The 22,609-nt window shown below is 37.0% G+C and overlaps 2 protein-coding genes across 4 annotated transcripts; both read right to left on the bottom strand.

The window, feature by feature from the left end:
- Window position 1: 1 nt before the first annotated feature.
- Window positions 2-14,412, bottom strand: LOC146457869 (centriole and centriolar satellite protein OFD1-like). Its single transcript, XM_085091516.1, has 21 exons — window positions 14,280-14,412; window positions 12,316-12,516; window positions 12,143-12,211; window positions 11,973-12,006; window positions 10,375-10,473; window positions 8,513-8,655; window positions 8,208-8,297; window positions 7,883-7,966; window positions 7,515-7,621; window positions 7,170-7,289; window positions 6,554-6,627; window positions 6,181-6,272; window positions 5,558-5,635; window positions 4,858-4,919; window positions 4,734-4,765; window positions 4,569-4,627; window positions 3,575-3,679; window positions 2,329-2,440; window positions 1,505-1,550; window positions 893-1,064; window positions 2-142 (listed from the first exon to the last, which is right to left on the bottom strand). Exons 1-21 carry the CDS (start codon window positions 14,358-14,360, stop codon window positions 14-16), a joined length of 1,989 nt encoding a protein of 662 aa, XP_084947642.1. The 5' UTR covers window positions 14,361-14,412; the 3' UTR covers window positions 2-13.
- Window positions 14,413-17,608: 3,196 nt separating this feature from the next.
- Window positions 17,609-22,403, bottom strand: LOC146457868 (transcription cofactor vestigial-like protein 4). 3 transcript variants are annotated; one of them, XM_085091578.1, is made up of 4 exons: window positions 22,278-22,403; window positions 21,473-21,542; window positions 20,497-20,656; window positions 17,609-18,100 (listed from the first exon to the last, which is right to left on the bottom strand). In XM_085091578.1, exons 1-4 carry the CDS (start codon window positions 22,287-22,289, stop codon window positions 17,626-17,628), a joined length of 717 nt encoding a protein of 238 aa, XP_084947704.1. In that variant the 5' UTR covers window positions 22,290-22,403; the 3' UTR covers window positions 17,609-17,625. The 3 variants fall into 3 exon arrangements, with proteins under 3 accessions (XP_084947704.1, XP_084947705.1, XP_084947706.1); XM_085091579.1 differs by lacking the exon at window positions 22,278-22,403 and adding an exon at window positions 21,646-21,786; XM_085091580.1 differs by lacking the exon at window positions 22,278-22,403 and adding an exon at window positions 21,693-21,774.
- Window positions 22,404-22,609: the final 206 nt, after the last annotated feature.

Here is a 22,609-nt window from a genome sequence, read left to right as displayed (position 1 = left end):
ATTTTTATTTTTTTTATTCAAATGAAGTACTTCTTAGAAGACTTTGAGCGGGTTGCTGTGAATCCAGTGATCGTGTGGGGTACACATCTAGCTCCATCTGATTAATACGGGACTGGAACTTCTGATAAGACTCTTCCAATTCCTGCAATAACAAAGACAACTTTGCTATTCACTGTTGACGGCGAGTAGTGGACCTTTATTCCCTTGGATCCAAAACGTAAAGGGTGAGGTAAGCAAGAGATTACGCAATCAACTATACAACGCCAAGTCCAACGTACGCCATGTAAAGTAAGAAAAGAGAGTTCTCTCTATCGAGGTGTCCTCGATAGGGCTAATCTCTGGTACCTCTTTTTCATATGGTTGATATTTGTTATCGATTGTATGAATAAAGTTATATATCAGTGATCAGCTACTATAATAGTGAGACCTCTGGCGGTGGTTGCATTAGAGTTAGCAATGGCGTTTACATCAAATTCTAGCGTTTTGGATCCAGTTATTTTAAAAAGGTGACAGGCCAAACACGACTCCCGCTGGTCGCTAGATGTCCCTTAGACCTCAGGAAGGTGCTCTCTCGTGTACGTTTCTGAGAGATTTTCCCTTTTGATGGAAATCTGGTGAGATCGTCCTGCTATATGGTGTTGATCTTTTGATCTGGATCATGACGGGAAATTCTCAAATATAATGAATGGAGGTTTTGTTACCATTCGGTGCCGTTTAAATTAGCTTCTTTATGTCACTGTGTTCACTAGCTCTGTGGCATTTGTTTAGGTTTAACAGCTCAGAATAGGCCCCACACAGGCCCTCAAACGGCCGGAGATTAACCTGGTGTAGTCTGAAACAACTAGAAGTATTGCTACCCCCCTGAGCAATTCATCCAAACAGAATGACTAACCTTGGCCTCTGTTTCCAGACGATCAAACAGTGCTTTGCTTTGTGCTATCATCACCATAGTGCTACTAGTTTCATCCATGTTGCTATCAGTATCGGTTGGTAATCTGTGGCGTTCTTCTTGGGTTGCTTGTATTTCTACAGGGGACTCGACATCGCTTGGTAGCGTTTCAGTGCTGTTGTTTAGTCACCAATAAAATGAAGTTAATAACTCAGTGATACAAATTGTTTCTGTATTCATGCAAGCAGAAGTTCCAGAAACTCGCAGATTGACGTAAACTTGAAAATAACTAAAGTACAGCAAAAGTTACCAAATTTCTTGAAATTCTAGTGGAGCGATTGTTTTGTATATATGGTTAAAACGGAGTTATTATTGAACGAAAGCATTCATTTGGGATAAAGTTTCACAGTGCTTTTACAATAAATTAAATGATTACTTGAGTGAAGACAATTGTTTGAGGAAGTACGATAGTTAACTTTAGGTTTCTCTTGGGCAGACAGCCGAAAGGAATTGATTTTTCAGATTGGACGAAGTAAGGTGAAGATTGTTAATGTCTATACTAGCATACAATAAGCAGAGACGATAGGAAACAAGTGTGAAACTCTCTAGACTTACTGAGGAACAGAGGTGGCTCTTCTTCTGTCAAGCTCCATATCAAGCACTGCAGACAAATACGAAAATGGAAACAATATACAGATGAATGTAGAGCTGATGGTCTTATTTTACGCATCAACCTCACCCTATGGTGACGTCCACCAGCCCTTGAATGGTCTCTTAGAAGCTTTGGGATAAATCATTGTATTAAAAAAAGTATTGGTACAGAAAAATCCTTGCTAAGCGGAGAAGACTAAAACAAGTCACCACCGGAAAAGGGGTTTCCAAACAAAACACTAATTCAAAAACAACAAAGTAATGACAAAAAAAGTAGGACTGGAAAAATTTAGTTGACTAAAGGACGGTGCCTACTAATATTGAGGTATTTTTGCGCAATTTATGACTGTGCGGGAAAAGCAGATCTTAGCAAGAGCTAGTGGAATCCCCCCAAAAAATTTAAAGAGTGATTAAAGCAACGTATGGCATTTTTTTCCCAAACTGAAGCTTTGTTATCTCTAAAAATGCATGGTTACCCCCAATTTTATTTTTGGAAACTACGAGCACTTGCTGAGTTCTACTTTCTCTGCATAGTTTAAAACCGCGCAAAAATATCCCTGTATCAGTAGGCAACACCCATAGGAAACCGGAGTATCTTGAGATGCGCAGAACGTACATGTATGCGCGTGACAAACGTAGGCCTCGTCCTTAAGCGTCAGATTTCTGAAACTGCTATCTTTCTTACTCACGAAGAAACTACTACAAGGTTACCGCATCATCTCTGCAATATATCTAATGAGATAAGGGAGTTTTCGAATGAGAATTATTCTGATGAAAGCTTAAAATACCTTGTTGAGTTTGTTGTAAAGTAAGTTTTAAGTCAGCCACCTCTTGATTCAGTGCAGAATGACTGGTCAACAGTTCCTCATAAAGGTGTTGATACTTTTGTCTCTTCTGGCACTTTAAAATGAAGTATAATACAAACAACTGTAACCGCGACAGTTCAAAGTTAATTCTACAATGCAAAATGTGAATCTAAACACAAATGTGTTAAATCACTTTATGTGTGGGAGGGGGAGGGGGTATAAACCTCTTACAGCCAAGAATTAATGGTAGATTTCGATTCTTGAGAGTTGTAGTCAAAAGGAATTGTTTTTTAAAGGTTTTTAGCCGGTCAACCGATCAGCCTACAAAGTTTGTTTAGGTTTAGTTTTAGGGGATTGGGATCGTCTTGACCAACATATGGAGGACAACACCACAGCCATAACAACAGAAATATTTCAAATGTCTGTCTTATTTCAGGACGCTTTTTGCTGTTATTGTATTATGTTTCCTTTCAACAGCAGTAGCAAAAAAGTTTGTCAATATATTTCCTCCCCATTGTATTTACGTGCTTTAGTTTCACTAACGAAAAGTCCTTAGTTCCTCTTTATTTTGGAACGTATTGGCAAAATTGACCACCACAGTTCTGAACAAGTCATCCCAATAGGCCATTTGGAACCGAGTTGCTGTAAACCTCATTATGACAGCGAGGCTAAGTGCAAAGTTTTTGTTATGAAAATTAGTTTTCATTCATATGCAAACATAACTAATTTTAATATCAAAAGCTTTGCAATTAGCCTCGCTTCCATAATGAGGTTCACAGCAACTCGGAAATGGCCTATTGCGGACGATAGAGAGGAAATGTATTCGTCAGTGTTTTGGAAATGTTACCCCGCTATCATGGCAAATCCCCCCTCACGAAGGTTCAATAAAAGGATGTTCAAATTAAATCGCTTATGCGCTTAGAACTATTTTTCCTTCAGGTCCGACACGATGAAATATCCATTTTTGGACCTCCTTCACTTGCTTTCTATTTTTGCAACAAATAAACAGCGTTTGTAGTTTTTCGTATGCGCTTGTTAGAACCGCTAAAGGCTAAACACAAATGCTTCCTACCAAATAAGGGAAGCGTAAAGTAAGTCAGTGTTGAAAAAGAAGCTCTGTCAAAGATTGTTCCATGAAAATTGCTGTTTGACACGTTAACACTCGACGATGCTCGATAGACAATCCAAAGGCAACAATACTTTAATAATAGTGCAACATTTTTCAAACCTCATCCTCGAGCCTGGATTCCAGATTCTTTTTTAATTCTCTCCAAGACTTCTCTTTTGATTTGCTGTTTTTCTCCATCTGTTTTAGTTCATTCCGTAAACGTTGCTAACGAAAATAGATCCATTTTCAGTAAAAATTATAAGAATCAAACACAGTTACTCTTTATAAGACAAAACGTTATTTCCATGTCCATCATAGTGGAAACCAGGGTGCATTCTTTTGGGGCTATTCTAGCTATTCTTATTCCGGTTTAGGAATAACAGAATACACGGAATTTTAATTTCGAAAAGAACGCTCCTAAAATCTGGAAGCGGAATACCAATGGCGGAGGTGATCTGAAAACTACTATGTCTGCACGCGCGAGCGGCCGCGTACGACTTCCCGCCAAGAATTTCCCAAAAGAACGCGTATTCTGGCTATTGCGAGTAAACCGTATTCCTTCCACTCTGTTCATTCTGCTCTCGGTAGCAGAATGAACAGAATGATATTCCTTTCATTCCAAAAACGGAACACAAATACCGTCTATTCCGAGTATTCATGTTTCGGAGTAGTCCCAAAAGAACGCGCCCCTAGCTTGCATTGAATCCATCTGTAGTGTCAGAAGACTGCTTGTAGCTCAGCCTTCAACCCTACCCAGGGTGTAAAAGCATTTCACTAGCCTTCCATAAACATAATTCAGATTGATAACCAAGCAAACATTACAAAGACGTTTCCTTGTTAGCCAACAATAAAACAATCAACTTTTAATTCCAGAAAAGGATAGTATTGACTGATGAAGCTGTTAACGACGCTCGGTTACTGATACGTCTTGAGGCACAATCGAAAGTATCATGTGTTGTGATAAAAAGCAGAACGATGGTATAGTGCTCACTCGTGTAACAAGCGATCTGTGGCTAGTTGTTTAAGGATGGTAGGGTGCAGAGTCTCGAAAGAGAATTGGAACATTACAAAAACAATTTCCTAAGAACATTTCGTTTTTCAATACAGCTCCTACCAGGTCTGCCGCGGACTCCACTGATTTTTCTGTTAGTTCTTTTATTATTCTCTCATTTCCTTAAAAATAAGAATCAATAATTCATGCAATTGCTAATCCTTTTCAAAGAACTTGCACATGAAAAGAAAAAACAACAACAACAACAACAAAACACGTTCCAAGTACCTTTCTTTTCCTCTTCACTGTTCAGCAAGTTTCTATAAAAAGGAGAAAAGATCTACCATGCAGTTAAACCGTAAAAAGGTTAGTATATAAAGGGTGGTATATTGAGACAAAGTACATTTCTTGCCTTTGTAATGTTGCATTCTCCTTGCAAAGAGCCACCTCCCTTTCCTTCACAGCCTTGAAATCCTTACAAACATAAACAAAGCAACGCTCTTACTACACAGTACCAATATCGAGTTCAGTTTGAATTGCAAGTACCAAGGATAGTAGTTTAAGGGCTTCACGATGACAGTGTTGTCATCCGTCGTTAATTCAGAACAAGCCGAGAAATTTAAACCGCTAAAGGAATATTCATTTAGAGCGCGCCTGCACAATACTGTGTTCTACCACAACAAAGAGCGTACTGGTTTTCGTTGCTTCTATACTGTACACATGTCAGTTAATACAAGGATGATTTATGGCGTTTAGCGCTACTAGACCTTCGGCAAATAATAGTAACATAGTTGGAGTTCATTCACAGAACAAACAAAAACATGCAAAATATGAAACTGCAAAGACTAACACTGACACAAAGAGATCAAAAGACGCCTTGAAAAATGTGAGGTAGCTAAGAGGATTTTAAAAAAGTGAGGCTAAAACTGTGTAAAACGAAAGCAATAAACAAAACATAACGATTTTTTAATAATAAATCTTGTGAATGGTAAGAAAAAACTGGTCAAAAGAGAGCACAAACCAAACAAAAAAACACGTACAAGGTCAGACTTACGATCGTACTGTACGTCTAGTTGCAATGAAAGAAATGATTTTTATGTTCCTTAAGTTACCTCGCTAAGTCTCTGAACTGTGGTTTCCTTTTGCTGTAGCGTTGAAGCGAGTTGCAACTTGTTGTTTTGAAGCTGAAGCTGAGTGTTAGGAAGAAACAATAAATTAAGAGTGCATTCATGGATAAAAAAAAAAAAAAAAACAAACAAACAAACAAACCATTTCCACAAGTAGTGCTTAGACAGAAATGGAAAAAAAAACCGTAGTGGCTTACGTCACTTTTTTAAGGCAACTGTGAATTTAAATGGAAATGATTGAAAGAGTCGGTTAAAAAAAAAAAGGTTTCTTCGGAACAAACTGATCTCGACTCCTCTCTGTATAGTATTTACAGTGCCCCGCTACTGTAAATACCCATTCAGATCTCCCACTAACTATGTATCAGTATTCACTCATGCATATCAAGAAGGTACTTGTTTTCATTAGTTTGAGCGCAAAATCATTGTTTGGTCATCTTAAAATCTAGATTTCTTTAACTTAATTTATATATTGCAATTGTACGGCCTTTTCTAAGCAGATATGATCCTAGTACCCTAGCCTACGTATTACTGCACAGTAGACAGGTCTACACTAAGAATAAATAAGGTCATTGCTAAGAGAAAAAGCACAAACCTTCTTATAAACACACCTGCAACTCTTGTAATTTCTCTTTTGTTCTTTGCAGCTCGTTGAAGGCATTCATATAAATACTTTTCTGTTTTTCAAAACTGTCAACGTCTTCTACAAAAAGACAGCCACCACCACCATGTTTTTCACTTGTGTTTGGTACAAAAATGCTATTTTATGCAACATATTTTCAAAGGTCACTAAACATTCATTAAACGATTCTAAGCCTATAAGGATGTCCTCTTACTTCGTGGGGAGAGACAATAATTCAGATGCTAAAAAGACATCTGCAAACCGTTTATCGCCTAGTTTTCTTCCCTTACGTGTTCAGTAACTGCAGTACGTAAGATTTCCTTTATTACTAAAGCATTCTAGAACATACAAGGTGAACTTACCTTGTAACTGTTTTTCTTTACGCTCTAGATTTTGTCTTCTTTCATAAAATTCCTCATCGCATTTTAGTTTGTGTCTGTGAATAGAATCATTGTGCATAAAGGAAAAGAAACAACATTTAGTTGTCAATAAACGTTCTTTGTACCAGTTCACATAAAACCACTTTCATGCTGTTGTTGTGATAGAGAAGTGCCCATAACAATTACTCGTAACAAAGAAAACATTTTGAGAGGTCAAACAAAAGAGACTAAAATAATGGTAACGTCATATTCTTTTAACAGTGGGGCCAATTTAACCAAACACCATTCTAATAAAGTAGTCTTGTTTTGTTGTTGTTGTTGTTGTTGTTGTCGTTGTTGTAGTTTTTTAACGGACTGACCGGGCTTGCTAAACCTGATGAAAGTTATTAGGCTTTATACTTTATAAAGAGTTGATACAGCAGTAATGTCCATGTCTGGATAGGGGGGAAGGAGAAAGGTATAAGGTGTTTAAGACATGGACCAAAAACATGACGAGACAGGACTGAATTTTACCTCGTTTAGCTCAAGTGCAACAAAGCTTGTTTTTATTCTCACATTCCATTTGTTTTTGGTTCTTATTCTAATTCATATCAGTCACCTTTTTATTTCTTCTCCAAGTCGTCTATGATAGTTAGCCTCAGCATCCTCCAGAAGAGATTTCTTTATTTTGTGTTCCTCGGACATAACCTTGATTCTTTCTTCTTCAAGGTGTAAACTCCTGCATAAGGTGTAGCAGAAAATTAGCGGCTGATAGTTACAAGCAATAACTAGACATAAACTCCAGGCTCAACACTACGAGCAGGAATGACAAAAAAATGAGACATACAACAAACATCTAAATTTAATGCAACTGTGAATACTTGTTAGTATAATAATTTTTATATTAGTGGCTTATAAGTTATACCGTACGGCCTGGCATATCGTACAAATGCTCACTCCTTACTTTGTTTTCATTTGGTGGTTTAACTCAAATTCTGATTCACGTTCCTTGAGAGACAACATGTCTTCCAGTAGTTTCTGCCGCTGAGTATAAGCTTCCTCCTCTTGAAGCTGTGTAAATATAAAAACTCGATAGACAAAAAGTGAATTGTTAAACCCTGCCAATGTTTCCCACACAGCCATGCTAAACAAAAGGTTTTTTTGGTAAAATTGGACACAAACTTACCAGAAGAAGTGTACACATCACGTTATGCACTGAACTGAAAACGTCACGCTATAAATTTATTCCTCTATCAATAGACTATAATAATGATTTTTTTACGTTATTTATGTGAAAACTAAGAATCAGCTTTAAAACACTACCAAACGCACCTGTTTTTGATTGTTTAGAAGCTGCAGTTTTTCTCTTTCACCAGCCTTGAATTTTTCTGCCTTCATTGCAAACTCTTCTTCAAGCTAGAATGAATTAAGGTATACTAAGTAAAGTGTTTTGGTAAAAAAGATGTTTATTAAGAGATTCAACAGTTGCAAATTCTTTGTGCCTATGTTCGTCTAGAGCAATCATTGGAATATTTTTTGGGTGGGCATCCAGTGATACTATTATGTTGACAATTCTGCCAATCCTGTGCTCGTGGTCTATTGTCTTTCCTTCCATTCATTATCATCCATTCATTACCATCACTGTACATATACATACCTGTTTTCTGATATTTTGCACTTCTCGTTGGTGTCTCTCTTTCTCTTCAAGCCTTACGCGAGCTATTTCTGTAGCCTTCAAATACTCAAGCTAAAAATAAATGACTGTCATTAGTTATGTGGAAGACAAGTAATCAATAGTTGATTACATACATGTATAACCTTCTTTCACATTACTGAGTAATGAGAACAAAAATATGTCATTATAATAATAATAATAATAATAATAATAATGATGATGATGATGATGATGTTGATGATGATGATGATGATGATGATGATAATAATAATAAGCTTTATTATTACCTCTTCATTTAACATTTTCCTCTTTTTCTGCTCCCACTGTCTGTGCAATTCTAACAAGCGCTTTTCTGTCCGTGAACTCCACTTTTGATTCTCTGTCTGAAGACTTTCTATGTACTGCTTTTCAACACTTTGAAGTTTATCCTCTAGAAGAGTAAAAAAGAACTTTCAGATGAAAAGATTCTAGTGACAAAAATGTACTATGATCTTTTGTATCCAGAAATAAGATAGTAATGTTGGAGTAGAAATAGCATGGGTCTTGCAAACAGTAGACATTACAGACAAAAGGTAATCTTGCTCCACTCAGATGATTTAAAGGCTTTGCCACATTCCAAACAAATTTCACCTTTCTTAGAAATTTTCAAGACATACAAAAAGTCTCAAATTGCACAAAACTAGCCCTTACAAGTTTGTAATGCAGCATGAAATTAACCAGATCATTGGCATGGCCATAGCTCTATTAAGTTTATGAGGACACATTTATATAAAACTACCCGCAGTCCCTCCAAAATCTGTCAGTCTCAGACAGAGATATAAGACTCAGGAAACAATATGGAATGGTCTGTATTAAAATCGCCTCATAGAAGTATCACTACAAAGAACAATGAAAGCTGTCCTTGATCATTGAATGACTTTAACTTGGGCTTGATCATGTACTGTTGCAAGTCCTTGAACACCTCTTTTGGGTCTTTCCTTGTTCGTCGTCCCCTCGTCATCATTTGCGACCTCCATGTTTCCCTAGCTTGACAGTTCATTTCTTTTGAAGCAAATTCTCATGTCTTTCTAACGATGAGTCAGCAACATGCCACCTCCCTCACAATTCTCCTCTTTTAATGGTCTAAAAACAACTGGATTTCTCTTTATTGTATCCCTATGAGAAATCCCTGCCTGTGGTCAACCCATTACTTAGATCTAGGATATTTCTGGATCCTGTAGATGACAGACATCACATTCTTCACGCATTTTCTATCCATAGGCATTCCTTGGTGCCAACAAAGTAATTCAGTAGAATATGTTGAGCTCTACCAGACACTATATGTCAACTAGTGACATCAGTTTTCCTGAACTTGTAGACTTGTGTACAAGAATGAAAAGCCATTCAAAGCATAAGAAACATGACAATGCCAGTCTTGAGTGATCCTGATTCTCTAAAGTGCTCACAATCTTTTTACCATACTGAATGTGCACCAAAAAATGGATCCATTGTAGAATGTAGTCTTGGAAGGGGATATAACTTCTTACGAGTAACAATTTTTGAAGGGGTGCTCGGAATAAGACCCTAAGTGACTTTTAATGTTAGTTCAAATTCTCCTTCCACTTCACAAGCAGACACAATTCTATTTGGAAAGAGAATCTAGCAATTTATTAGAAGTCACTTGGGGCTATTTTGCAGGCACCCCTTCATTTAATAGTCTACACAAAACATTGTCTACCCTGCATCATTCTTGGGTTCAGTGACAATTTTTTTGTGCACAATAAGGACTCAATGAGGACCTGATCACTCCTTCCTCTTGCATATTTTCTTTGATGGCTTTTCGCTTAATGGCTGCTATTGGATGGGTGTTGCTTACTGAGTCTAAATCTACATTTATAGGACCAAATCAACGGGCCCCTCAAAGAAAAAGTTTAAAAGACATGCGGATGTTCTTTGTCCAGTTGAGATGAAAATCTAGTAAACATACATTGAAGCCATTTTTAAAGACAGGCCTCTTTGCCCTACAGGAATCAGGGATCATTCACCACCCACATCAACTACAGGACACATATGGCCATGTGCGATGTTACGTGTATGTTGCACATAACACCCACTCCTCGCACCTTAATGCACTTCCCATTTTTTTTTTTTCATGCCAATCCTGACTTACCCACTGAAGCCTGTCCCTGTAAGGATGTTTGAACTGCCTTTGATGTCTTCTCGCACGTGTGCGATGAAACCAAGTGACTCAATAATTCTGTTAGGAAACCTGCACAAAACATTCATTTAAAAAACATAACTAAAATGGAGGAAGTTCAATATACTTAAAGCTTATGTCTTGTATGTATTACATGTAATTTTCCAACATGCTCATTATTATTGTCCCTTACAAACAATACGCTCCGAACTATGACTAAAACTTATCATTTGCAGTGGTTCATGCTCCAACTCTTGCCTCATATATGGGGGGCGGGGGGCGGGGGGACAGGGCAGGAGAACTAAAGCCCCCAGTTTAATCCCCACAGAGGTCAAAGATTTTTTTCTTTACCTTGTGCAATCGCCCATTTCCTTACTAGCTCTATTATTCAGTAGCAAATTCATGGGTTCACTTCTAAAGCACTACAATATACACTGCAGAATTAAGTCTCTGTTCCATCCTAGTTTAATGGCCTTAGTTTCCACAAGTCTCCTGTAGCTCAGTGGTAGAGCATCTGAACTAGGAAGATCTTAGGTTCGACTCCTGAAAGGAGCACTTGGATTTCCTTTTTTTGAGTATGCCTGTGTCATTCACTGAATAATACATCATTTGCAGTTTTTTATTACCATGTTGGAAAAACATTGCTATAAATTACAATACGGCATCTCACACATGCCATTGTATACTAATTCCCCTCCCTTTCTCTCCTGGTTCCTGACTACTCCTCTCTGATACAGATGTTAAGAGACAAAAACTCGTTACAACCCAAGCTTCCCTTAGAAAATTCCGATAAAAGTCAGAGCTTGGTCTCAACAGGCAATGTTTAAATAATTACATAACAATAAGGTATTTAAAAAAACATTAAAGGAGCAATGTCATCTATTTTAAGTACCACTAAACAGCATGCTTGCTTCAAGGGAAACCCAACTGGGCAGCTTTGGTACAGCATGCAACATCATTAAGTTACGATTACAAGTACAATTTACATTGTTAAAAACTATTTGATATTGGTGTCGAAGACGTGTAGCTTATTACATGTATTTTAATAGAGTTAAGTTTTAAAGTCTTATAGTTTCTTATTATCTTTCTGTTGTTCTGTTGGTCATAGTAGTCCTTTATGTCATACGGGAATCGTTTAAAAGGGTTTGTCTCTAGATTCTCCTTTCTTTGTTCTCATTTCTTTTAGTTGTGACATTGACTTTGTTTCTTTCATTTATGTTATCAATACATGTAACTTAAACCCTTTATTTTCAAACTTGAATGAAACATATAATAATTATATGTTTCATTCAAGTTTGAAAATAAAGGGTTTAAGTTACAAATTATTTATATTTATTTATGTTTTGTTCAAAGTGTCTTTGACTATGAAAAGCAAGCTGCAAATTGGATTAATTAGATCATGGAAGTGTTAAACCAACTAGTTGGCCCCTTGTACCCTGGCAACAGTTTTAAAAGCGACCAAATTCAACTTCTCATGTAAACTTAACACTTAATCACTCTATGCTAATTGCATAATGTACTTATAGTAAGTGAGCAATCAATTACTGGAACAATTCCATCAAACTTCTTACCCTTTGATGATCTGTTTGTGTCCATCAACATTTCCTTGAGACAAAAGAAAAAATAACAGTATCTTATGTAATGCCCGTACTTTGGTGATTGAAAGAGAAAGAGAATTCTTGTTTAATTATGACAATCGTAAGTTATATGCATTTAAACTACGTAAATGAAGAATGCATACCAAATGTTTGTAGAGCTGGGAACCTGCAGTGATCTTCAGTATCAGGAGAATATCTCTTAATGTTAGCAACTGATTAAAACAAAGACAGCAAGATTATAATCAATCAATTCATTAATGCGTTACATTAACACTGAGAAGTAAGTGGAGTTCTATTTGAAGAGTAGGCTGTTCACCTTGTTTTCTTGTACACCACTCTCAGGTAGGAAGACAGACAAAGAATATTCATATTTACACCTCTTCAAATGGTCAGCAACCAGACTGTTGGCTGCAAGCTCACACAAGTTTTCTGTTACTGCTGACTGGTCATGTTGTGCCAATCCAGCATGGCCTGCAGTCTCCTGAAGTTCTGTTATCAGACGATTTCTAAGCTGGGACTTAAAAAGAACAAACAGAACGATTGGAAAATTATTTGAAAAGTTGTGGTATATATAAAACCAGTGAAAAGTAGAGGTGTAATGGTTCAGTGTGGTAACAGATCATGTGTTATTAACAGTGATTTCCTTGATTGTGACAGTGAATATTAAAGTACATAGATAAGATATTGGAGGTAGCAAAGCCATTCCTGATGTCATGCATTATGATTATTGGATATAGGGATTTGTTTAGTCTGAAATATCAGCTGTCTCCTCCCCCATCTCCTTCCTGTCTCTCCGACGCCCCCTGTGGGTTAGGGGGAGGAGATGGCTGACATTTCAGACTAGGATTTGTAATATAAGAAACTCGCAGATAGAACATGAGTCTTAATAAATAACGACATGGCACAATCATTTTGGTCAGCAAAATAAATAAAGCCTAGAGCCCACTTTTGGAGAACTAGTAGCTTTATTCAGGTACATCTCACTGGCCTGTCCCCAAGCAGTAAGTCCATACAGCTGCAGGTTATATAGGGAACAACTACAAACGAGTAAAAGATATTCAAGAGGGTTTGTAAAGGTAAGAATTATCTCTCAACTCTATGCATGCCATGTGCCACTTTGAGTCTGGTTTAGCTTTAAAAAGGAGTATTGTACATGGCAATTCAAGTATAATATCAAAGAAAATAGATTTTAATAAACAGTGTTCAAGGAAACACTGGGATAGTCAGTCAAGTTATGCTAGGCTGGTTGACAGTGTCAGACTTATCAGCTTGGAAGTTTGTTGTAAGTTAATTTAAACATTATATTATGAAATGTGCACGGGTGTATACATAGGCGAAAAATTCGAAATAAATGCATTCTACATATACAGCTATTTCAATTAACGTTGTCGGATTAAAATCAAGCTAAAAGGCAAGACTGCAATGTTTTGTGGGATTATTTTTTATGAATAATTTCATCAAAATCATCCCTGCACATGCAGGTCATTGTACTGCTAATTACAACCTATTGTTTTCTCCAGGCATGACTGATTTTGATGAATTTATTCATAAAAATCCCACGTCAACTTTCGGTCTTGTCTTTTAGCTTCATGCTTTGAACCGACAATGTTAATTGAAAAAGCTGTATACAAAAAAATTTAGCCGAAAGCTTATTCAGAAATTTATACATAAAAAGTACTTGTATTATACTATATACAAACCCAAATTTAGCCGTTAATTAACGTCTAAGTTTGTTCCATATAATATATCAGACCCATTTACGGCTAAATTGAGGGTCTGATATATTATATGGAACAAATTCTGCCGTTAATTTACGTTTAAATTGGGGTCAAGATATATTATATGGAACAATTTAGCCGTTAGTTAACGGATAAATTGGGGTTTGTATATGTTATACTAACTGACTAAGTTTATGGCTAATTTTTTTTATATATTTCAATTTGAAGAATGCATTTGTTGCAAAATTCGCCGTTGTCTAAACTCCGAATGCGCATGAATCTGCAAAATAAGTTAAGCTTTAATCGATAATTCGAAGTACAGAACACCCCACTCATCAAGCTATACCCCTGAAAAAGCTGGATGTGTGGATACACAGTCACTCTTAACCCACGCTTAAAGACAGAAAATAGACAGACTCAAGGTTTGGCCGAAGTGGCTCTGCGGCTACGCAGTGAACGGATAACCCCCTCCTCTTTTGATATTCCAAATATTTGGGTAAAGTGACTGGTTTGGAGGTTCTTTGGAGTGGCAGGGTATTCTGTAGCCAACGTTTCAGCTTACCTTGAGAGCCTCTAACACGCCACGACTTCGAAAAGTTTGAAACAGATTCTTCCTGAACTCCTCAGGTGACAATTCCGCCATGTTGACGATGTCGACAAATTTTAAAGATGGCGGTATGGCTCTAGTTCCCAGTTTGTGCGCGGCGACTTTTTGGCGTCGCAAAAAAAAAATCGCACTTCCGCGTGAAACTTGTTTACAGTGGTCACGCAGCATCAATGGGATTCTGAGCTTACTTCTGGCGAAGTTCCCTACTAGGCCTAGGTCCCTAAGGAGCGGCATGGAGTGTAGACGGGTTTTTTACTGTAAAACAAAGGCCCAGTTATCACAAAAATTTCTTTTTTGAATTGAGTGAATGAATGCGGTGAACGCTTTTTCGTCTAGTCAAACAGGTGAACCAAACTGGTGTTACCACTGTTTCCTTTCTGTAAGGTAGCTCTGAAACCATGCGTGGTCTGGCCTGATTATTCCATTTTCCTTTAGTTTTTTTTTTTTCTGATAGTAGGTGAAAAAAAATATAGAGAGATTTAGAATAAAGACAGAAATGACCACGCGACGATGTATTTCCTTCATTTGCAGCTCACTGTTTTTTTCAGTTTCTCAGTAAAATCGAGTAGATTTGCGTTAGCATGAAAGGTTCATCAATGGTAAGGTCATCCTCGGCGACCCAGGGGCAGATAGTTGGGTAGCCGCTTCGACTTCCTTTTGACCGAACTATCTGCATCTGAGTCTCCGAGAATGTGGTAAGGTGCGTTATAATTAACAGCAGCCTTTTACTTGCGAAAGCTTTTTAAATCTACGTTTCATTTTTATATACATTTTATGTCCACATTTTTCTATAGCTAGTCAGTTTTAATCTTTATTTTTAGCTTTTTATCATTGTTATGCACAATTGAAAATTTTACATTGATAATTGCGCAATAGAAATTTATTATTATTAATATTATTTTGGCTGGAATATCATGAGAACCTGTAGCTTTAAATAAATCTATGTATATTGATTTAAGTATTGCAAAAAGTTAGTTAACTGCTAGCTTTCTGAATCTTAAGTGACTGTCTGGTGACTGTCTGTTTCTTCATATTGGTGCACACCTAGACCTACAAGTAGACTTGGTGCACCATTTCTTTTTTATGTTCAGTTGTGCACCGACACGCAAGGTTTTGTTTTCATAGAAACGTTGCTGTTCTCGCTAAAAAAGGGAATAAAATATGTCCGTTACTCTAAACATGACCTTTCCAACCCTCAGATTAAACTTCTCAATCGGTTAATATTTTCCTGAGATTAAAGAGAAAAACGTACATCCCATGATTTTGCCTTACTGTACATCGCGTTTTCCTTTTACTGTCACACCCCGAGTGTCATAGATTCTTCGTACATGTCTTTATGGTGTAAATATTATTTACTTATAGCTAAGCGGGCTCACAAGAAAAACCTGTGCCATCAAGGTAAAACAACCACAGGTAAGACCCCGAATGGATGGGATGAAAACCAATTGAAGGTTTGAGAACAGAAAGGGCCTATGTGCATTTTTAGGGCTAATTTGCTGAGCATTTTTTTGGTGAAACCAGCCCACCAACAAACAATTTGTCGTGACGTTCACAAAAATTAGATCACTGTACCTCTTTGTTTCATTTTTGTTCAAATTGCGTGTATTTTAAAATTTGGCCTAAAAGTGCACATAGGCCCTTATAGTACTCCTCCACTCTTCAATATAATTGTTCTTGTTTTAGCAGTGACTTTCAAATAAAGAATGAACACTAATAAACAAGTACAGACTCAAGTTTAATGAGCATCTTAGCAACCTTTTACAATATTTACATTACTACACAATATATTAAATAGCTCTCCATACCTGGGTAGACACTTTGTTACAGTATATTAAAGTAATGCTAAAACTAGCTCTGGCAAGAAAATCATTTATGTATTGAGTTGCTACACACACAAAAGTGAAAAAATCTGTGGGAAAAATAGAAGGAAGGCCTTTCACAGAAAGACACTTTAAATCGTATGGACCAACTTAATTCAAACCCCTTCTGGTAGTGAACATGCATCTCACAAAAGCAATCAATGATGTCTTTGAATTCGTCTTGATCACGAGGACAGGAAACAAGTTTATGAATTACAAGTGTTAGGCTCAAAACATCGATTTCTTGCTTCTTATCACTTTATCCGATCATTTGGGTTAGGTATTAAGGCAATCAAAGACATTACGATTTACATCCAATACTAAAAGAAATCTTGCCAGCTTCACTATTAACAAATGACAAATTATAATATCGCTAAGCTTGATAATGAATGAAATAATTATCCTAATAAAACTGTTCTATTGTAACTCAATGAAAACACAATGGTTGAGAAGTAGTAAAAAAATTGTGAATATCTTTTTTTTTAAGTTAATTTTTTTTCAAAAGTTGTCTAGAAGAACTTTATAAGTTCACTCCTTTAAAAAAGAATGAAATTTATTTTCTTTTACAACTTAATGCATCTTTGATGCAAAACTACTAACATTTGACCAACTTAACAGTTAGTAGAAACTTAGTGGTGCAAATACTAGGCTACAAGAACAACTTTAACAAACAGCATACTGCATTAACATACCTACAAATGCAAGCAGAAGAACATGCAGCTTTAAGAGAAAATCCAACAGCTACCAAGAGCCCTCCAACTATCTTACTGTAAGGACATATCATTTTATTTTCCCTTTCTTTTGTAACATGAATAAAACATGACATCAAACTTGTGTTTGTACAACGTTATGTAAAACAGTTACACCACCAATCATTGCACGGATCATACTTTCAATTTTATAAAACTTTTCACTTTTCAATAAGATTTTGCATTAAAAATTTGAAAAAACCACACGTTACAAACCTATGGGAAAAAAAAGGTATCAATTTAGGCATGGAATTGACCATCAAAAAAATGCACAAGTCAGTGCATTGCATTCCATGATCCAATTGAAAACCTAAACAGAAATGCCAGATGATGATGCAGAACTCACGTAATTCAAAACAACACTTTTTATCACGAACAACAGTTACTCAGTTAATTTTCAAAAGGGAAACTGCTCATTACCAACTTCGAGTTCGTTTCTGGCTTACAAAAAATGCTGGTTTTATGAAAAAGAGTGGCAGTCCCTATTCACTCAAAAAAGGAAAGCAGTCAAATGCTAACTAGAATACTCAAGGAAATAACATTAACTGTGTATAGCTGTGGAGTGTTTCTCTGAATTATTTTACTTTAAGTACATGTAACCTTGCAGTTTATGGCAATAACTTTAAGACTACTGGATTTAATCTAGGTTTAAATAATTCTCTCACATAATGTTGTGTTTACTATCGGTATCTATCAGTTTGCAGGGGAGACAATCGACTGTAGCTGAGTTGTATTTGAAGACTGCGTTGACACTTCAGGTTTCTTAAGCTTTTGCCATGTGTCACCAAGGGCTTTAGCAAAGTGATCATCAACTGAACCAGCTGCAGACATTGAAGTTGGGCTAACACACTTATAATCCTCACCAAGACTGCGACGGAAATGTTCTTCAACAAAAGGATCGATCATTCCTGACTCCAAAATCAACCGTCTGTGAGGGCCAGGATAATAAAACATGTCTGCTGAACCATACAGATGTGATGAAGCCATGAAACCAACTGGTCTTCGAATAATATTAGTGGAGGTAATTACAGATGGTCTTGAGTGCGCTGGCACATGAGAATGCAGACATCGAGCTTCTTCTGATTTTGGGACAATAGAGATAAGCGGGGGAGGACCAGAATCCATTCTTGGCTTGGCTGTTGTTGCCTGTACTGGGTTCAATGGTGACCTGCAACAATACACAAAGTTCAAAAGCCAGTTTTCAGGAATGCTACTAACAATAGCTTTACTGTTAGTTCCTAGTAAAACAGTATACTCCATTAATGAGCTGGAGTTCCAGCTCTAAACATGTTAAAAATCACTTGGTTGAAGGATGAACTTGGATAGCTCCAAGTCTGCAATAGCTATCCAATTCTCAAATCATACTTTTCTTACACCCAGGGTTTAAACATCTTATCAATCAAACCAGTTTGTAGATACAATGAAAACACTAACACAAATTTGGTTGTTCAAAACTTGATGGAAATAAAAAGCTCTTGAAGTTGTTAAATTTGCTGTATTTTCTTAAAGCCCCCGCCAAACGATCTAACATTGTTGTAAAACATTTGTTTTATTGAACTAACGAATGTTGTACAACAATGTCAGATCATTTAGCCAGCGCTAAACCTCCACTCTGACAACAAACTGATGGTTAAGTGTTGGAAATTGTGTCTAAATTCTAAATATTAGTCTAAAATGTAGAAATGACATTCAAGTGTGTTAAAAATTAGATATGATTATCGACTACTTTCACTTTTAAATTTCTTGGGTGCAGCCATTTTGAATTTTTTATGATGTGTAACGGTTACCGCTATTGTTATTCAGCAGAAGTTCTTTTGTGTGAAACAATTGAGCAACCGTATTATGTCATGAAATTCAAGATGGCAGCGCCCAGTAAATTTAAAAGCAAAAATAGGCGATAATCAAATGATGTTTTGTCTGACACTGAAATATTATTTCCACGTTTTTCAAAGAAATATCAAAGTAGATTGTATTTTCAACAATTTAACATTAATCTGTTTTGAGAGTGGAGGTTTCCTTTAAGGGACATTGAGTTTCAAAGGAAATCAAACTTCCCTATTATTACCTTTCGTTTGATATGGCCAGAAGAAATTATACGGAAGTTTTCTAAGTTATATAATTACACATGAGGCAACTTTACCTACCCCACGTGCAGATAATTAAAAATAGAGAACATGTCATAATAGTTTTGTGCTAGTGGGCCTGGGGGGAATTCTGGCAACATCCACTTTCACAGTAGACGATATCCACGCCACGACATAATACAAAACATTGTGTCACGCATGCAGTCATGTTTTCGTATGTGGGGCATTCTTAAAATTTGAACGGCTGCACAGGAAGCCTTTCAACACGGCTCTCTTCTCACCAAAATAAAAATATATGAAGTCTTAATACATCAATTTCACATACATGTTATCTGATAGTAAACTGGGGCTACCCAGTGTTGCTTAGTATTTGGTAGAAAAGGATATTTTCTCTCTGCCATGGCTGGGGCGATGGGCACAACGATGGCATTTTAAAATCAGGAGTCACGCAGTAGCCGCTCAAAACAAAACTAATTGGGACATATCATACAATGATGACACCTAGTTATCTTATTCCTGCACACTATTGTTTCCTGATGTTGAAAAATTTAGTCACAGAAATGCATTACCACTTTACACTACGATACTATAGTGAAACTAAAACTTTATTAATCAAATAACTCAAATAAGTCACGTTTTTGTTAGATACCGGTATCAATTACCTACATATGTTTGGCTGCTTTTTCATGTTTAGTTAATTTTAAATTTCAATCACAAATAATGCATTTTGTAAACAGTGCAAGAACTTTCAAAAGTGTGTGAGATTTTTTCTTACCCAGTTATTGTACATCTAATAAAAAACGTCCGAGCTCCCTCCCTCCTCTTTTTGCAAACTGAAATTGTGAAACTGAGGCCAGAGAAAATTTGTTTATGGCTAGTGAAACCAGACCTGTTACTTGCCACTGCGCTAGTGAGCTACATGTAAAAGTTTAGTCTTGAGCCCTGAGATGTGTTATAATTAGGTTAGTGAAAGCACAAACGTACCAGTCAGAACATGAAATTTTACCAGTCTGTGAGTTGGCAACCATAACTAAGTCTCGAGCCCCTGGGAAAGCTTATGAAAGGAACCAAAGGAACATGTGGACATAGTGCCAACTTTCACACAATGTCATGGTTGCCAATGAAAATGGAGTCTTTTTGTTATTAAAATGGAGTAAGTGGAAAGTCTCAGTTTGTACCCTATAAATATCCCCTAGTTGGCAAATATGAGTAGAACTGCTCCCTACCCGCAGCAGTAAGCACTGAACCTCTGAACATCCATAAACACTACACCAGTGGACCTCTAGCTACATGGATAAATAGATTTCATAATCTCATATCGAAATTGAACAGACACAGTGCTCGTCTGTTTAGTAGAAGACGATGAAAGCACTCAACAACTCGAACGACGTATTTCATTAATGTTCCTAGAGCATCATACTCTTCAGCATCTGTTGCAGCGTGCACCACAAACCCTACTATATATGGCGCTGGCACTCACGTCTGTGTTCCTGCTGTCTTCACCGATGACAGTTTTTCCAATCGACCGTCGTCAAAATTCAAGGCTTGAGCGATGTCTCGCCTTTCCAGATTCCGCTTTCTTCGATTCTCTGCCGATGGCATTACCTTTGGTGAATCTTCGCTTGCTTCTGGCTCTGAACCTAAACAAAATAATTTGGGAGTTTAAAAACGTGCTGTACAACAAGTAAGCTTAATTCCAAAGCACACAAAAGTCTTTAAGGTCAGAGAATCGATCGTTGTCACTTCATCACCTTTTTTGTTCTCGACAATAAAATTTCTCACCATTGGGAAAAAAGAAAAGGTTTAGGAAGTGGCAAAATTGATATTCTGCTTTAAAAACGTTCTTTTATAAAATGTGACTGAAGATGACAATATAACAGCCGTTCTGTGACTGAAGAATTGTAATGATTCAAAAATTTCAATGGAATGTCAGTGATGCAAGCAACGTGAGCACGCCGTTTCACAATAGTTCGTCAATAAATATTTTCGAACAATGTCGAACGAAGTCAAACTGGTCAAAAACAAGAGCGATAAGGTTTATTTATGAAAACTCTGGTCACAATCAGAACGACGATATTTGCTTAACTGCTTACACGGGAAGTTGGAGAGGAATACATACAGCTATGAAATGTGTACCGTCAATTTTCTACTCTTTGTTTACCAGGATGACGGGAAAATTTCTCATACCAAGCATAGCATAACTAAAAAGGGGATAAATCGCTTAGTTACTTGCGTTTAAATCACCTAATTCTTGGAAATTCTGCGGGATGCTTTGAAAATTTGGAATTTTAGTTCACCGATGAAAGACTAGGCAAAATTTTATCAACAGAAACACGCGCGTTCACGTTAAAACGATGCACCAAATTCCTCCACGCAGTACTTTGCTTGCAGGCTTCAACTGTAAACCTTTAGAGTGTTATTTTGGAGTAAATTCACTCAAAATAGATGGAACTTACTTTCTCTCGTGTCTGGCTGTACTAAGGAGGCAGCTCTTGAAAGAACATCCAACGGCGTCTCGGACATTATCTGTCGAATCAGAACAAGACCAGTTGTGTAAACTGAACAAATACTCCCTTAGAAAGAATCAAAAGCGCCAAGAAAATCGAACTTTTCGATAATAAAACGTTACCATAGCTCTGTCTCCGTCAGGTGGAGGGGCCCGTGTAAAATCCTTACCCGTAACAGCTTAATTCAGCCAGTGCCATGTAATAAATAGAAACAAACATGCGATTTGTGCACAGGAATGAAAAGAATTAGACATGACGAAAACCCCGTGACCAAACGCTTGATGTGATTGGCTAGACGTGCGTGACAAGGACTCCATAAACGAGAAATGACAATAAAAGAATTTTCACGCCTTTGTTTTGCTGATGACGCACTATATGAAAAATAGGTATTTTGTAATCTATAAAGTTTTCTTGTTGAAAATATTGTTCTACTACTATGCCAAAGGTGCAGAGTCCACACAAATAACCATAAAACTCGGCGAGCGCAGAGATTTCTTGAGACAGCTCTTGATCGCTCACGTCCGCACGACCACGTTTATACTGTCAAGAACGATCACGAAACCTCTCTTCTCTCAGCAGCAGGGCACCTCATTTTAATATATTTAGTAAAATAGCAAGCATATAGGAACGAGGGCTTGACTGCTGAATACCCTGCGAGGAGCTCCTATTTCGAACTGCATCTTTCAATTATGCGATAGCGAAATTCTATACACACATTTTAGAATATGCAAGCTTTACTTTGTGCTCTACTGACCACTCCAACCATTAAGGAAATCCTTCTCTTTTTTCCTGTATACGTCTTCTTCTGTTCCCAACTTACTGAGGTAGAAAAATACGGTTTATATCAAATATTCAATGTCTTAGGCAGGTCAAAGTCTCGAGTGACTTCCAACCCAAAATATTATCCCAGGCGCTGAATGCTTGATGACAAAATGTTTGGTTTACCAACAGAGTTGATACTAAAGGTAAATTGGCCACTGTCAAGTGTTTACGGTGGCCTTTAGTTATCAGCTCTGTTGATAAACCAAACGTTTGTCTCTACAGCGTACTTTGTTTGAGGATTGTTATGTTTGATGTCTGCGTACA

The sequence above is a fragment of the Pavona decussata genome, unplaced genomic scaffold (genome assembly GCF_977016875.1).
Source record: "Pavona decussata unplaced genomic scaffold, jaPavDecu1.1 SCAFFOLD_237, whole genome shotgun sequence".
In the NCBI taxonomy this organism is placed as follows: Eukaryota; Metazoa; Cnidaria; class Anthozoa; order Scleractinia; family Agariciidae; genus Pavona; species Pavona decussata.
This window is presented reverse-complemented; position numbering and strand designations above follow the sequence as displayed.